Source organism: Myiozetetes cayanensis, unplaced genomic scaffold (assembly GCF_022539395.1).
Source record: "Myiozetetes cayanensis isolate MyiCay16 unplaced genomic scaffold, myiCay2020 scf2-11, whole genome shotgun sequence".
NCBI lineage: Eukaryota > Metazoa > Chordata > Aves > Passeriformes > Tyrannidae > Myiozetetes > Myiozetetes cayanensis.
Window position 1 is genome coordinate 61301940 of NW_026087411.1, and position 15795 is coordinate 61317734.

General features: G+C 38.7%; 1 protein-coding gene across 1 annotated transcript in view; it reads left to right on the plus strand.

Annotated features, from left to right (window-relative positions):
* Positions 1-11855, plus strand: part of SOGA3 (SOGA family member 3) — a 35992-nt gene extending 24137 nt beyond the window's left edge. The window contains 4 exon segments of the mRNA XM_050315976.1: positions 2253-2327; positions 2668-3843; positions 5131-5466; positions 11745-11855. Coding sequence (XP_050171933.1) covers positions 2253-2327; positions 2668-3843; positions 5131-5241 — 1362 coding nt within the window. The 3' untranslated portion in view covers positions 5242-5466; positions 11745-11855.
* The last annotated feature ends 3940 nt before the right edge of the window (positions 11856-15795 follow it).

Below are 15795 nucleotides of genomic sequence, written 5' to 3' on the forward strand. Positions count from 1 at the left end.
TAGTGTCTAGTCATTGCACAGCCACAACTACTGTTGTAATTAAAATGTTGCTATCCTGACTATGAAAAAACACTAAAAATATAGAGAGAAAGGAGAAAAACGAGTTGTATTTTTTCATGTCACACTTACAAAAGTACTTTTTCTTGCTTCTTTTATCTTCTGAAATGTTGTATGGTACACAAGAAGTTTCAGCTCAGCATTTCAGAACCTCATTATTCCTGGAGAGATGCTGAGCTCAGCAGGGTGAATAAAAGGCATTTAGATAATCAAGCAGAAATGTAGTTAACTATCCCTTATTTGTTTTATCAGTCAGTGGCATTGGCAAGAATCAGGACCAAGGAGAAGTTTGTGGTGCTAACTGATTTAAAAGGGTTTTTTCAAAGTGGAAATATATAGTGGTATAATTAGTCGTAATGCAGAGGAGAAACCTGCTCCTTTGAAAGTTTAAGGCTTTATAAATTTGTCAGTTCAGAAGGAAAACCACGAAAATACTCCTCCAAAGAATATACCATTTCAATAATAGGATAACTGATGAGTGACCCCAGAAAAGAACCAGTTTGTAGGCTGGATCCAGAGTTGTTGGATTTATATTTAGAGGGAAGAATGAGTTTGTTTAACTTTTTTCACGTCTTTTCTGGATTACCTTAGAAGCCTGTGTTTCACAGATATCCAGCTATGATCTGTGATTGGTTTTATTATTTGGTCTACTGAGAGCACTCAATGTTTCTGCAAGAGACATAAAAATTTCAGTTCTGATTCTTGGTAGACACATCATTGAATTTTAGTTCTGACTCTGAATCTGAGGCAATATTTCTTAATTGCTTAATTCTATAGCAAATTTGAGCAAAAACCTAATGAAAAATTATCTCTTGTGGTTGCTCAGATTTATATGTGAGTCGCTTCTGTGGCATTAACTTTTCCTTTGGAGTGAGCAGTCCATGAATATACGATTTTTTACTGGGGTTGATCTGCAGAAAAAAGGGAATTATTGGTACCAGCAGGCAAATAGTGCACAGGATTGTTATGTACAGCATACCCACCCACTGTACTCTGTTTCTTGAGGGTTACAAACACATTTTATTTCCCACTCTATGGGAACAGAGTGGCTTTTAGATAGAGCTGGATTCTCCCCTAGCTGGTGCAAGGAAATTCATGTTTTCTCAAAGGCACGAAGGGTCATGCCTTCTCTGGAGAATAGTCTCAGAGGGAGATGGTGTTGGTTTTGTCGCTGTCCTGCCTCAGGGCCTACAGTTTACCTGGGGAACATAAAAACTGGGAACAGCTGCAAGTGGAGTGTTATGTATTAACATATTCTCTCATTTGCTTTCCTCTCTCCTGCTGTTTTCTCGATGATCTGTATTGAGTGTTGTCAGTGGGATAGTGCTGGTTATTTTCCACTGCTACTGCTTTCCCATTATCAACCTTTTCTGCTGTCAGCAATTATAAGATTTTTCTGGATACAATAGCAGGCTTCAATTCCAATGCATCCTGCTTCAAAGGCAGGAGTTTCTTTTCTACTCACTTGGGCTACCTAGCAGAAGAGAGGACACCAAAGAATCTTGCTCATATGATGGTGCATACGTGTGTTTGTGTGGTGCTGTTCTTGAGCTAACATGCTTTGTGCCTCACTAGGACTTTGTAGTCCAAGAGGTTTTAAATTGTATTTCCTTGGATATGTTCTGAAAACAAAACAACAGCGACCAGACCTATGTGTGAGTTTGTCTACAGTGTACTCTTACAGAGGTGTGACCACACTAGGACATGGAGAAAGGTGTGCTTGTAGGTGTACTCTGATGTCAGCTGACAGATTTCCGAGATACTTTTGTGTAGCTTCCCTACCACAATGTCTAAGGCTAAGGCATTTTTAAGCGCCTTAGCCTCATGAAGGTTAATACCAAATGGGCAAGCTGGGTTTCACTGCTTGTCTCAGCTTTCCCATCTGTAAGTTACTACTTGGGATACCTGCTTTCTTACTACTCTTGTCATGTGTTAAGCATTCATAATAGATTAGTCTTAAAATGTGTTGAACAAAAAAGGTAACAGACTGATTAAACCAAAGCTTTACTTGTATGCCATTGCTGTGTCATTTTTGGGCAGCTGTGTCTTCCCTCTGTATTTGGTATCTCAAAAATTAGAATAAATTAATTCCTTTATAATTGCATTTGACTTGCTATATTTTAAAATGAACGATACGTGAATTATATACCTGTTTAGTGAAATACTCAGTGCATCTCCTTTTGTTGAAATTGCAGCAATCACTGAAAAGGAGAGGGAGCAAAGACCTTCCAAAATCAGAAAAAAAAGGGTCCCAGCAGACACCAACAGAGGTATGTTGCAATAACCGTAGCCTGGATTCTTATGTGGAGGCTTCAGGGACACTAATGAAATGGGGTACATGATTTGCAGATGTGCACTTGTCTTGCTTTTTGCTTTGCCCTTTGTTTTCATATATGCTGTGAAATGGAGAGGTCTTTTCTCCTCTTTTAGGTATAAGTCCTTACTTCTCTCTTTTTAATGTATTGATCAGTGAAAAAATGATTGCAGGAAAATCTCATAATATATAAAGCCATATACCTGTGATTATTAATCTTGTGAGTTAAGACTATCTACTGGAGGTCTCCTGTTTGACATCAAGCTTCTTCAAATACTGGTTTTTTTTTTCCTAAGGAGGACAATGAAGACCTGAAATGCCAGCTGCAGTTTGTCAAAGAAGAAGCAGCCTTGATGAGGAAGAAAATGGCTAAAATAGATAAAGAAAAAGACAGATTTGAACATGAGTTGCAAAAATACAGATCATTTTATGGGGATTTGGACAGTCCCTTGCCAAAAGGTGAAGCAGGTGGGCCACCTACCACGAGAGAAGCTGAACTCAAGCTTCGATTGAGACTTGTGGAGGAGGAAGCTAACATTCTTGGGAGGAAAATAGTGGAACTAGAAGTAGAAAATAGAGGACTAAAAGCAGAGCTTGATGATTTAAGAGGAGATGATTTCTCAGGGACCACTAACCCACTCCTGGGAGAGCAGAGTGAATCCCTGTCAGAATTACGACAGCATCTGCAGCTAGTAGAAGATGAAACAGAATTGCTGAGGAGAAATGTAGCTGATTTGGAAGAACAAAACAAGCGCATAACAGCTGAGCTGAACAAATACAAGTACAAGTCTGGGGCCCATGAGAGCTCTAGGCACCATGACAACGCCAAGACAGAAGCGTTACAGGAGGAGCTGAAAGCTGCACGAATGCAGATCAATGAGCTGAGTGGCAAAGTCATGCAACTCCAGTATGAGAACAGAGTCTTAATGTCCAACATGCAGCGCTATGACTTGGCCTCTCATCTTGGGATCCGTGGCAGTCCTAGAGACAGTGATGCAGAAAGTGATGCAGGAAAAAAGGAGAGTGATGATGATTCCCGCCCTCCTCACCGCAAAAGGGAAGGCCCCATAGGTGGGGAAAGTGACTCCGAAGAGGTGCGCAACATTCGGTGCCTGACACCCACGAGGTCTTTTTATCCAACACCATCTGGGTGGCAGAAAAGCTTCACTGACAGGCAGCAGATGAAGGACATTCGCTCTGAAGCTGAGCGGCTGGGCAAGACAATAGATCGCCTAATTTCTGACACAAGCACCATCATAACAGAGGCACGAATTTATGTAGCTAATGGGGACCTCTTTGGACTGATGGATGAGGAAGACGATGGCAGCAGAATACGTGAGCATGAGCTTCTTTACCGCATCAATGCGCAGATGAAGGCCTTCAGGAAAGAGCTCCAGGCTTTCATTGACAGACTCGAAGTTCCAAAGTCTTCGGATGATCGAAGTGCAGATGAACCTTTGTCAGTGAGTCAGGTAGACTTTTACTTATTACGGCCTACAGGTAAAAAGGCTCTGACAAGCAAATTAAGCCTCAAATTCAATTTATGGCACATGAAAATTCTTTACTCTAGACAGTGGACAACAATCATTATTTCTCAAGTTACTTAAAATCCCCAATTGGCCATATAAAAACATGTTCTACCAATAGAGTTGTTTGTGAACAGTGAATAAGTCTGGTCTCCTGGAAATTAAAATTATGTGCTAGGAGGTAGAAGATTTTATTCCTTTCTGGCTTTGCAGTGGCATTTGACAGAGTTGTGCCTTCATTGCCACTAAAGGCAGTAGAGACAGTATTTTTGGCACATAAGTGCATGTGATAGTTTTCTTAGTGGTTAGTTTCCTCTTAAGTGAATAAAAGAAAAATTTTGTTAATTTTAAACAGGAAGAAACTATAAATTTCAGAAATTATAGAGAATATGGCAAACCACGGATAAAAGAAACCATGTGAATCTACTTTATGGAATCACAGAGCCACACAGTAATGTGAATATTGGAATTGCTGTAACTGATTGCATCTTGTTGAAGGCCTATGGGTCACTGCTTGCATGCAGCAGTGACAAGAATCTTTTTTGTGGTTCATTTTTGTGCAGAACTGTTTCAGAGCGGTTTTGGGGAGCTAATTCCTTACTGACTCAAGATCTTTTGCCATGAAAAATGAAAATTACTTACTCTTATCTTATCATACATTCTTATAGTTGGCATATCTTGTTATTGCTCATGGAATTACCCAATGTTTTGTAAGTCTCTTGCTGTGTTAATTTACTTTGTGCTGTCTTGCTAGTTTATACAGTCAAAGTAGTTGCCAGGTGAAGCTGAAAGATATTCTTATTCCTATGCTGACTAATTAGTCTTTTGTTTCCTTGTATCAGAAAGTCACAGACACAGTGAGTTTAAAGCTAATCAATTACTATACATGTATTGCATGAAATCAGAGACGGCATTTAGCATGCTCACTTTCTGATCTAGCAATAGCTCTGAGCTTGTAGAGCTCCCATTAGCTTAAAGGCAGAGCACTGCATGGACTTACACAAATTTAAAGCAAACTAATTAGTATTTTTTCTAAACAAATACCAACAATTGAACATTTAACAATTGGACGTTTCAAGGCTTGACCATGCAGAACTCCTACTGAAGTAAATGGGAGATGGGCACTTGGTCCCTCCACAAGCATAGTCTGATTCACTATTTGTTTTGTTGAAACTTTGGACTTGCTATTCCATTAATTGACTGTTCTCTTTGTCTTTGTATTTACTTTCCCAGATGTTCCAGCCTATCATTTTACTTATTCTCATCCTTGTATTATTTTCATCCCTTTCATACACAACAATATTTAAACTTGTCTTCCTTTTTACACTGTTTTTTGTACTGTAAGCCATTCATCATTTACTGTTCATTGTAGTGTTATTTTCAGTTTGTTTATTTTGTCCACCCTCCAAGATAAGAAGTGCAAGAGACATAGTTTCTGTAATAGCCACTGCTGTAAAAACACTGAAGACTACTTGTTTGCCAAAACCAAAACCAAACCAAAAAAGCTGCAAAAAACATACCAAAAAGTCACCCAGTTGCATAGGAAACCTGCTCACCACAGTGTTCCAGGTAAGCAAACAGAAAATGGTATTTTTCACTTTCTTTGGTTTTATCATTTTTGGATAAAAGCTTCCTGAGTGACTGAAACCATTTTAATATTTATTAATTTGTGCCAAATCAGAAACAAAACAGAAATATGCAGAGTGGGTGTGAGGACTCTGTTACTTTCCTCTTCCCACTCCCAGAAACAGAAATTGTGTTCTAGCTGCATATGAATGGTAAAATCACATTCCACGTGTATTCTGCTGTGGTATGTCACAGCTTGTATATTTATTTTGCATGACTGTGATGATGATGTTTTCCAGCACTGTATTAATGTGGGTTTGACACCCTGGAGGGGACAAAATCAGAATGCTTGGTATATAAAGCACTCTGGAACTGTGTCTAGGAGCTGGAGCCCTTGAGAATGAGATGCCTGAGAAGGAGGTATCAGAGTAGTGTAGGAGTCTTTGGAGAGATACAGGCTGGCTGCATTTTCTCTCTATGCTCTAGAAAAATGGCCCTGCTAGAGCCTAACTTGCACTGATGAGAGTGATGTAAGTCACCTTGTCTCATGTCGAATTTATCATATAACATTTCCCAGTCTGTAGCTACCACAGCTTTACATTCTCCAGGTTTCAGAATGAATTTTGAATGAACATGGTAACTCTTGGCTTGCTGAGTGATCCCCATCTAACCATACCATTGGTAGCCAGTGACCATAGGTGAGGGAAGCTTGTGTACGTAGGTGTGCACCAGTAGTCCCTGAATATTCTGTCTTGCCTATGAGAGGCTGAACTAAGAATACAGGTGGCTCATTACCTTTCTTTCACACTTACATGGGCTGTTCCTACAAACAGTAGATCTCCCACCATGAAAACCTCATCTGAACTGCCCAGTGGGGCTCAGTTTTCTTTTCTGTTTTATTCAACCTATGTTGAAACCACTGAGTCCCACAAATGTGAATTCTCCAAAGGTGAACAAATATGTGTATTAGTGACATTTTTTCCTGCAGTTGCCATGTTAAATAATCTAATAATAATAGTGGTAATGAAAAAAAAGCAGCTAGCAATAAGAATTCCCTTTGACTTATGCTAGCACACTTCACTTAACACGTTCCCCAGTGAGAAAAGTTCATCTTCACACCTGGATTGTGCTCTGCTACTTGTTGAGAGACACCACTTTGAGAGAAAATCCTCTCAAAGAGAGGTGGAGAAATAAAATTTATGTTTTAAGAACAAAAAAATAATAAACTCAAAATATTTGGTATTAATTAAATATTGTATTTTTCTCCTTGTTTGTCTAGCTTTCCCTCATCGTACTCTGCAGGTGTAGTAATGATGATCATTTAAATTGTTGACCTCTTTGATTTAAATACTTATTCCTGCCAGGGGATGCTGTCATTATCTATGTTATAGTTAGCAAGATATGTCTAAAGGAAATTGTAATCAATATATATGAGATAATTAGATAGCCTTGACTGGTGTCCCAAATAAAAACAAAGTCAGGCCCAAACTAATTTTGAGGAGTTTCTAAGCTACTTTAATTTAAGCGTATGTCTTCAGACAAGAGGTGGAGATAATCTCTGCACAAACACTGGCAGTTACAACCCCATTGTAACTGCTTTCTCATGGTGTTTTCTTCTTGCATATAGGTGGACCTTTCCTAGCCCTAATTCCATTGGGCATCAAAAAAGCAAATCAAAGATGAAACCTTTTGAGACATTTAGGGAGCTATTGCACAGGCTACAATCTGAAATAAAAGCACACCAAAGTATACAAAATTATTTTAGAAGTTCCTCGCAATCTTTCAGTCTGTGATGAGAAAAGAGAATAGTGAGGAGCCCCACAAACAGAGAAATCTCAGTGAGAAATGAGATGTGTTTTTCCTGTCCTTTTTCATTCTCCTTGAAGTCAGGGATTGGAACTGCTTATCTGTTTCACACCAGATATTGCGCAATTTAAAAAGTTGCTGAGAAAGCTAATAAAATCTGTTTGAACATTTATTCTTAGCCAGAAGACAACATCTAGCCAAACAAATAAATGTTCTGTCTTGCTAAACTGACATAAGTTAGCATTAAGAAATGCAACAATTATGCTTGCAAGAAAGGACGCAGATTCTCCCCACTCAGTTACTGGCCTGGTGGGCAGAGACCACCTCACAGGTGAGTGAGTAAATGCAGCTGAATACATCAGCATCCTCTAGCAGGAGTGCAGGGGAGTCAGGCTGGGCAGAAGCAGACAGAATGCTTCTGATTCACTGATTCTGCCTGCTGCATAGCTTGTAATTCTGAAGAGCAATAACATGAAGAATACAAATTTTAACTGCATGTGGCAAGAAGCTGGATATGCCAGGTTACCTATCAGTTCAGGTCTCACCTAGTGGAGTAACAGTTCCCATTTTGTAACATTCTGGTGAAATATTAACATTCTGGGGAAAAAAAGTCATTGAATTTGAACTATGAGATTGCCTTAATTTAACATTTCTCTGAAATATTACTTTCTGTTTCCTGTGTTCCCAAGGAATTAATTCCATGTTCTGTCAAAAGGAAAACTCTTTCATCTATAGGCCTAATTCTGACATTTTTACACTTGTGTAAATTGGCAGTCACTCCAATGAATTTTTATGTATTTTAGGGAACAGATGTATTTTTTCCTTTAACGCAACCAAATAAATTCAATTGTATTTATTTTCTATTTAGAGCCAGCTCTGAGTGCCCTGACAAAATCCCTTTGCAAATATTTTCTTTACCACTACTGAAAAATTCCCTTGATCATCTTCTCTAGGATCAGAGATATTTCTTTCAACCAAGAATATCTGTGCCTGAAGTTCCAGTTTAGAGATAGAATAAGTGTCTGCTGACACATGTCACCAGTGTTTCAGAATCAAAACCAGAAGAGAGCAGGTGCTGTAGTGCAGAAAAATGCCTGGCAGTCGGAAAATAGAAAATTGCCAAAAAACATGGCTGTCTAGATATGTGTTATAAAAAGAGATGAACTGCACATGAACTTTGAGAGTTGTTTACAAAAACAAGCAGAGCTTCAGGGTATTACATGCCCTTTCCCTTAATCACCCCAGAATCTGATAGGTGAGTAGGAGACTTCTAAAGGCATCAGTATCATGGACATAGTTCCCATTGGCTTACATTTCTGTCTCTGATTTAATGCCAGGGGAAGTGATATTCAAACCCAACTTTTGCCATTACACATGCAGTTGCCTATGAGGAAAATTACAGTGGCTCTATTTAAAGTAAACATCTAAACTATCTGCCACTGATTTCCAATGTAACCTTGGAGAAGCGACATGACATAACACTTTGTTGGCTCTATTCCTCCGCTGAGTTATGTGCTATCTCAGAAGTGCACAACAGTAAGAGGAGACAGAATTTTTACTCCCTTCTGCCAATCTTATATATATATATATATACACACACATATACACATATACATATATATACCAATTGTATATATCCACTCCCAAAATGTATATACTGGTGTTACCAAGGTGTACAACATTCAGGAATCTAATTTTGTGGATGGGCTGACTTCAGTGACAGCAGTGCTTTTCCTTTTTGTCTCTAGTTTATGTGGCGATAGCACAATGGGTGTGCCATAACCAAACTAGTGCCCCAGAACCGAAAAAGCTCGGAAACAGTCTTGAGCACAGACTATTAACGAGAATACACACTACCTCGAGTATGTAATCAGATTATAGCCCATGCTGCAACTCATGCTGCTTTGCCTCCAGTCCTTCATGATGAAGAGAAATTTAGTAGAGGGCTTGTTTAAAATGCCCTTGCACCTTTTGTTTGTTGAGGTGCTGACTTTTGACACAAGTAGAGCTGATACCAGATATAGACAAAATATGCTTTCCTGGGGAAGCAGTGTGTTGAATGTAATAAACCTTCCTACTTATTTTACCTGTGCCAGAGGCCAGAAAGCCACATCTGCTGCTTTGGCTCCAGCTGCTGGAGGAGGGACAGTAGGGACAGTTTCTGTTAAATAACTTCTTTTCCTCAAAAGCAGAAGTCACTACTGCTACACTTAAGGGTATATAGAATAATGATCCCAGGTTTTCAGAACTCACTGCATGTTTTCTTTGTCTCAACTTTATTCTGCCTTTCCCGTATTAGGATGAATTTAATGTGGCCCTTTGACCTATGAGGTTGGTCCAGTGCTTGTCTCCTAATGAACTCCTCAGTCTCACATATTTCTAATTCTTCACACTAACAGAAATGTGGGCCTTTGCCTGAGTGAAAACTGAGCCTGGGATTTAATCCATTGTTTTCTTTAATTTTATTCTTTTTACTTCAAAATGTTTACATAGCAAGACGAGAGGCTTTGAGTTAGCAATATTAAAGAATAATAGCCTATACTGATGGATAAGAGTAAAAAAAAACATATATTAGGAGTCTGTCTTCATGTGCAGTGGTGCAGCTGTGCTGGCTTCAGGGAGGAGGCTGTGCTGTGGCACCTGGCCTCCAGCTGTGGGCTCAGTTCTGCTCCCAGGCACTCCAGCTTCACCCCCAGCCATGTCAGCTGGTGTTTGGATCCTAATGTCACAAAAGAAAGTCACACTGTTGCTTTATTTTTAAATCCTCAGAGTTTAGAGTCTGGGGATTTTCTTTAGGAATATTCAGTGGTGTACCTGGGCATCTTTGTTCAATTTTTAAATAATCTTTAAAATTTTTGCAAACAGCCCGAGTCCCATTATTTATGTTACATGGGAGCAGAATAAGCACCCTAGTAATGTATTCACTGAGACTTACAGCTAGACCATATAAGGAGAAAAAATGTGTTTTCCCTGAAACCTGGTTTGGTATTTACTATAAAATGCACCCAGAGCTAAAATCTTTATACTGTGCATGGGTTTTATCACAGATAGAAACTTACTGTTCTAAAGATGAGAGTGCTGACTAAGACAAGACTGTGTGAAACCTCATATCATGCCCTTTGTCTCACTGATCCTCTTGTCATCAGCTGCTCTCCCCACAAAAATATATGTCACTCCTGCTTAGTGCATTCGAAGACACCCATCTCATAGCAGGATTTATCCAGTTTTATGCTGCCTAGGTCAAGTATTTGGGGGCCCTTCTCTAGGTACATGTGGGGAAAAATGTTTCCTGAAATACAAATTTACTAACTGTGCCTCAGTCACTGTCCACAGACACATCCAGGCACAAGTACCCAGCAGGGCAGTCATATGTGTGTGTGGAGCTTCCACCTGGGAGGTCTCTCTCAGTTGACAAATGAAAGCAATTTATCACACAATGCAACAGGAGAGTTGTGGGCAGAGACACAAGGAGTGAGCTGGGCTCCTTGTGCCTGCGGCTCAGCAGGGGGAGCAGCTAATTTTTGCTATGCTGCCTTCAGGGTCTCCTGTGGACTTAGACTTGCTGGATCATTTTTGTCACATACACTCACTTATCTTGCCCCATGCCAGTACTTGCTATGGGCAGTCCCAGTGATTTATATCCAGGCCAAGGTGTTTTTGAACCTTCCTTACCAGACTTATGCCAGAGATGAGTTTCCCTGTGAAAGGGAGATTCTCCATCCAGTTTCAAGTGCTTTGCTTTGCTGAGACACCAAGTGTCTTAACAGACTGGAGAATCTGATCCAGAAACCTTATAAAGTACCAGGAATATTTGGGTATATCCCAAAGAAACCATTATTGTAATTCTCAGAATGCCAGACAGTAGGATTACACAGTGCCTAGTAATTCCATGCTTCGTAAGTAAGAGCATATTTAGAGTACAGAAAAAGATTTTAGGGAGGAGTGGTTTGCTTTTAGCTTTTTAAGATAGCTGTTAACTGACAAAACCTTTTGTTGTTGTTTTGCTGCTTTAAACAAAACTCCCTTTAAAAAGCAGTTTATGAGGATCAAGTTGCAAAGCTCAAAATAATCATACAAAAAAATATAACCCTGAAAGCTGTGTCTGAAAAACAGCAAAAAATCTGGACCGCAATAAAAGAAACCTAAAATTGCTTATTGTCATAGCTTTAATATTAACACTATCTGCTTTGCAAGCTTTAAAGACTGGACTGCACTATAAAACCTAAAAATGTCCTGGACTTGGAGTTGTTTACACAAAATATGAAGAGATATAAAGTTACAGAGCTGGGGGCTGGAAGAGGTGGCTTTAAAACCATCCTCCAAGCACTGACGTCACGTGGAAGCCAGCTGCGGGGATGATGCTGAACGGAACTGTTTTTCAGTTTGCAAAAGTTGAGGAGTTATTCAAAGAGAGTTGCAAATGTTGCCCCAGTTGAAAGATTGTGACTTGCTCAGCTTTCTTATTTCTTTTAAAGATCAAGATTCACAGAACTGGATCCCTGCTAGCTATATGTTTCATTGCTTTCACTGCTGCTTAGAAATGGACAGAGAAACTTCTAAAGGATTTCTTATTCCATGAAAGGTATGGTTGCAGTTTATTTTAAATCAGTGGGTTTGAACACTTTAGATTAAAAAAGAAAACATATTACTGATGCAGCAGTTATTTATTTATGTGTGTGATGCGATGTTCATGTATGTTATATATGATCTTTATTCTTAGAGAAAGACTTCATTAGTTCAGCTAGTTTCTTCAGTGCAGGCAGAGATATGTTAACATAACAGGGATGACGGAACATTGTGAGCACTTGTTCTTTCTTTCTTTCTTTCTTTCTTTCTCTTTCTTTTTCTTTCTTTCTTTCTTTCTTTCTTTCTTTCTTTCTTTCTTTCTTTCTTTCTTTCTTTCTTTCTTTCTTTCTTTCTTTCTTTCTTTCTTTCTTTCTTTCTTTCTTTCTTTCTTTCTTTCTTTCTTTCTTTCTTTCTTTCTTTCTTTCTTTCTTTCTTTCTTTCCTTTCCTCTCCTTTCTTTCTCTCCTTCTTTCTTTCTCTCCTTCTTTCTTTCTTTCTCTCCTTCTTTCTCTCCTTTTCTTTCTTTCTCTCTTTCTTTATTTCCTTCTTTCTTTTCCTTCCTTCTTTCCTTCCTTCTTTCTTTTCCTTCTTTCCTTTCTTTTCCTTTCCTTTTCTCTTTCTTTCTTCTTTTCCTTTCCTTCCTTCTTTCCTTCCTTCTTTCTTTTTTCTTTTTCTTTCTTTCTTTCTGACTCTAATTTCTCTCTATTTCTCATTTCTTTCCCTTCTCTCACTCAACTGTACTTTCTTTTTATGTATAAAGCACACAATATTTTGACACATGGCACACGACTGTAAGTGAACAAATACATATGTTTACAATTTTCTTAGTCATCCAAAATACAGCTCTTTGTTGGAAATATAATTTAATTTCATTTTTTTTCTGTAAAAACAAGGAAAGATTTGTGTCTCTGAAGGGCTGTATACATCCAATCTAATTAAAATCTGTTGAAAAATAACACCTTGGCTGATGTCAAACATTATTTTCAGAAGTTGATAGAGGTTGTTTGCAAACTATTTTGCATTTTTAATATGTGGATAGAAAGGGAATGAGTATGATACAGGGGAATAATGACTAACATCAAGTTGTTGCTTAAAACATTTTTTGCTTGAAAGGAGGGAGGACTAAAGGCAAATGCAGCTGATGTAGACAACATTGATTATTTGCTTGAATTTGACTGTTGTAATGAGCTTCTGACCTTGTCTAGGACATGCAGAAATTGCCAATACTGCAAGAGCACAGATACTGTTCTGATCCACAGAGCAAATTATAATGTGGCATTTTACATGCCTTTGTGTTGCTTAAGCCACGTGAAATACCCATGGGGACATCTCAGTGCACTCTACAGACAGAGGGTATATACCAGGACTGCACAGTGGATTTTATTTCTAGTAGGGGAAAAAGCAAGCAACACCCCCGCCCCCAAAATTCAGCTGCTAACATCAATAAACATGAGTTTTCTTCTCAGAATTTATGTCAACAGGAAATTGTAGAAGTGTAAGAAGCAATACAAGCGTTTTTGTGAACCTTAGAGCTACAAGTGGCTGTCTGTAACTTCTGTAACTAACCTCTTTCAAGGCTTGATTTCCTTCTCATGGTCTCATCTCTTTTTATAATCAGATTTCCATATGAAGAAATGGAAAACTGTTAAGATGAATGCAAACATGGCAATAGTACTAAGAAAACACCAGGGGCCTTTTCAACACTATATTCGTGCTTTAAAGGAGTACATATTATATCTATTCTTATATGTGTAAAAATAATATGCTATACAGTATTGACCTTTCTAGTAATATGCTGCTGATTAAAGTATGGTCATTATTACTATTAGTGTACTAGCAAAATCACCACTTGTGCAAGATTGTGTCTTCCTGTCTTGTTCATGACTTCACAGCACTTGCACATGGGGTTTTTAAAAGTTTTTTCTGACATGCATTTGTATAAGGTTTATAGGGGAGCAGAGAGTTGTCTTTTGTTTGTTTCTCAGAGGTAGCTTGAAAGGTTATTAAAGCATAAATGTAGCCCCCCCCCCCAAAAAAAAAAAAAGGCAAAAGCTAATGACTGTACTAAAAATTTCAATTTTTGAGTTAGCAAAGTGAGACAGTATGGAAATGTTTTTAAAGTTCATTATCAATAGATGTTTAGACTGCAACAGATCTTAGATGCAATATTATTTTTTTGCAAGTTGCTTTTGGTCAGCACTTACTGAAGTCTGGCACAAAGCTGAAACACTGGCCTGGAGAGGTGCAGTCTCTATAGCCAGGCTGCATTCCCTAAGAGGCTGCGAGCAAACCAGGGCTTGGCTTCTCTTGTCATGAGACACTGTGCTGTCCTTCAGCAGGTCTTAGTTTCAAGGAGTTTCATGTCTTTATAAAACTACCCTGTATGTTTTTAGGCAAGGGAAAGGCGTTTGTAGGCAGTTGAGGGACAGATTGCCATTTCAGAGCCCCAAGAACAGGTGCTTGGGGTAAACTGTTTTGAGAGCCCTGAATTAAGATTGGGCCCATGATGGCTTGAGAGATCCTGTGGGAGGACTTGCTATGACCCAAAGACCTGAGTAAATTGTTGGGTTTCATCTGAGCTCTTCTGCTTGTTCATGAAAGAGTCTTACTCCAAGTTTGGCATCATCTTCCCAGTGAGCTGAAATAATGGACACTGGTAAATGGTGATTACACAGTAGCCACAGCTGAATCAACAAGACTTGCTCAATAACATATGGGATGGGGAAGAACTTTGTGCGAAGCTCAGGAATAAATTTTTACTGTATCATAGAAAATGCGGGCAATGAAATGGGCAGTTCCTGTGAGTTTACAATCACTGATCATCAGTCAGGGAAATGAACAAATTGCAGGAAGGTAAAGTGGTCTGAGCCCTAGTTAACCCTCTGGTAATTCATTTGCCTGCCCATTTGATTTCTGGCAAGGGACCAAAGCAATGCAGAGGTGTTTTATCACTAGAACTAGATTCCATGTCCACTTAAGTAACAAAACAATTGGCTCTGAAAACTAAAATTAACAAACTGAAGTATCAACATATGTATACCAGCCATTATACCACAGGAGCCATCATAATTAAATGCATGAGTGTTATTTTGGTCTTTCTGGCATAGTAAATGTGCTGATGGTAGTGGGGTTTCTGTTGTAAAGCCTAAGAAGTCAAGAGTAACACCAGATCTGTAAAATCTGTAGCTGCTTTTCTCCAAAGCCACTTGAGCAGATCTAAAATATTTCCCTTAAAATACAAATATTTGGTGGTTCATATAATAATTTTTTCATTCAGAGACACTGAGATGCTAAAGACTTCTTAAGGGGAAGAAGAAACTGAAGTACAAATTAGTTAAATATTCTGAGAAAGGTTTTGAACTAGATTGGAGTTAGTCCTAATGGAGAATATTTTGTAGTTTTCCCTATGCTGGTCCTGAAACTAACATGTATAGATTTAGATTTGTAAATCCAAAAAGCTTGAAGTCTTTATAGTGACTGATAGTCCTTTATATAGTAGAATGATGCTCTCTACTGTATATGTGTTTGTACCTGTTATTAGCTTTCCTGTCCTGTTTTCCTTCATGTATTTCAAAGTATTCATATTGCCATGAGAATTTTCTGCATATATCAAGTTTACAGTCATTAATTGTCAAAAGAATGTCACAATCTTTGTTATGCTCCATGCAGGCATGAAAGGAGTGCATGAGTAAACATGATACCTTTACATTTGCAGTTGTCTTTTAAACAAACCTAAAATATATTTTATCCTCAAGGGCAGATGTTGCAGGATCCCATGTTCCTGAAGTGCCATTCAGTATTACACAGGCTCAAATTCATTGAAAACACATTTATAGTGAAGACTAATGGCAAAGATGCAAAGTGGCCATGGTACAAAGCCCACTGTGGCAGATGTTACTGGGTTCTGTGATGCTGAATGCATGTCTCACCTCCCCTTTCCAGGCTGGGCCTCTGTGCCCTT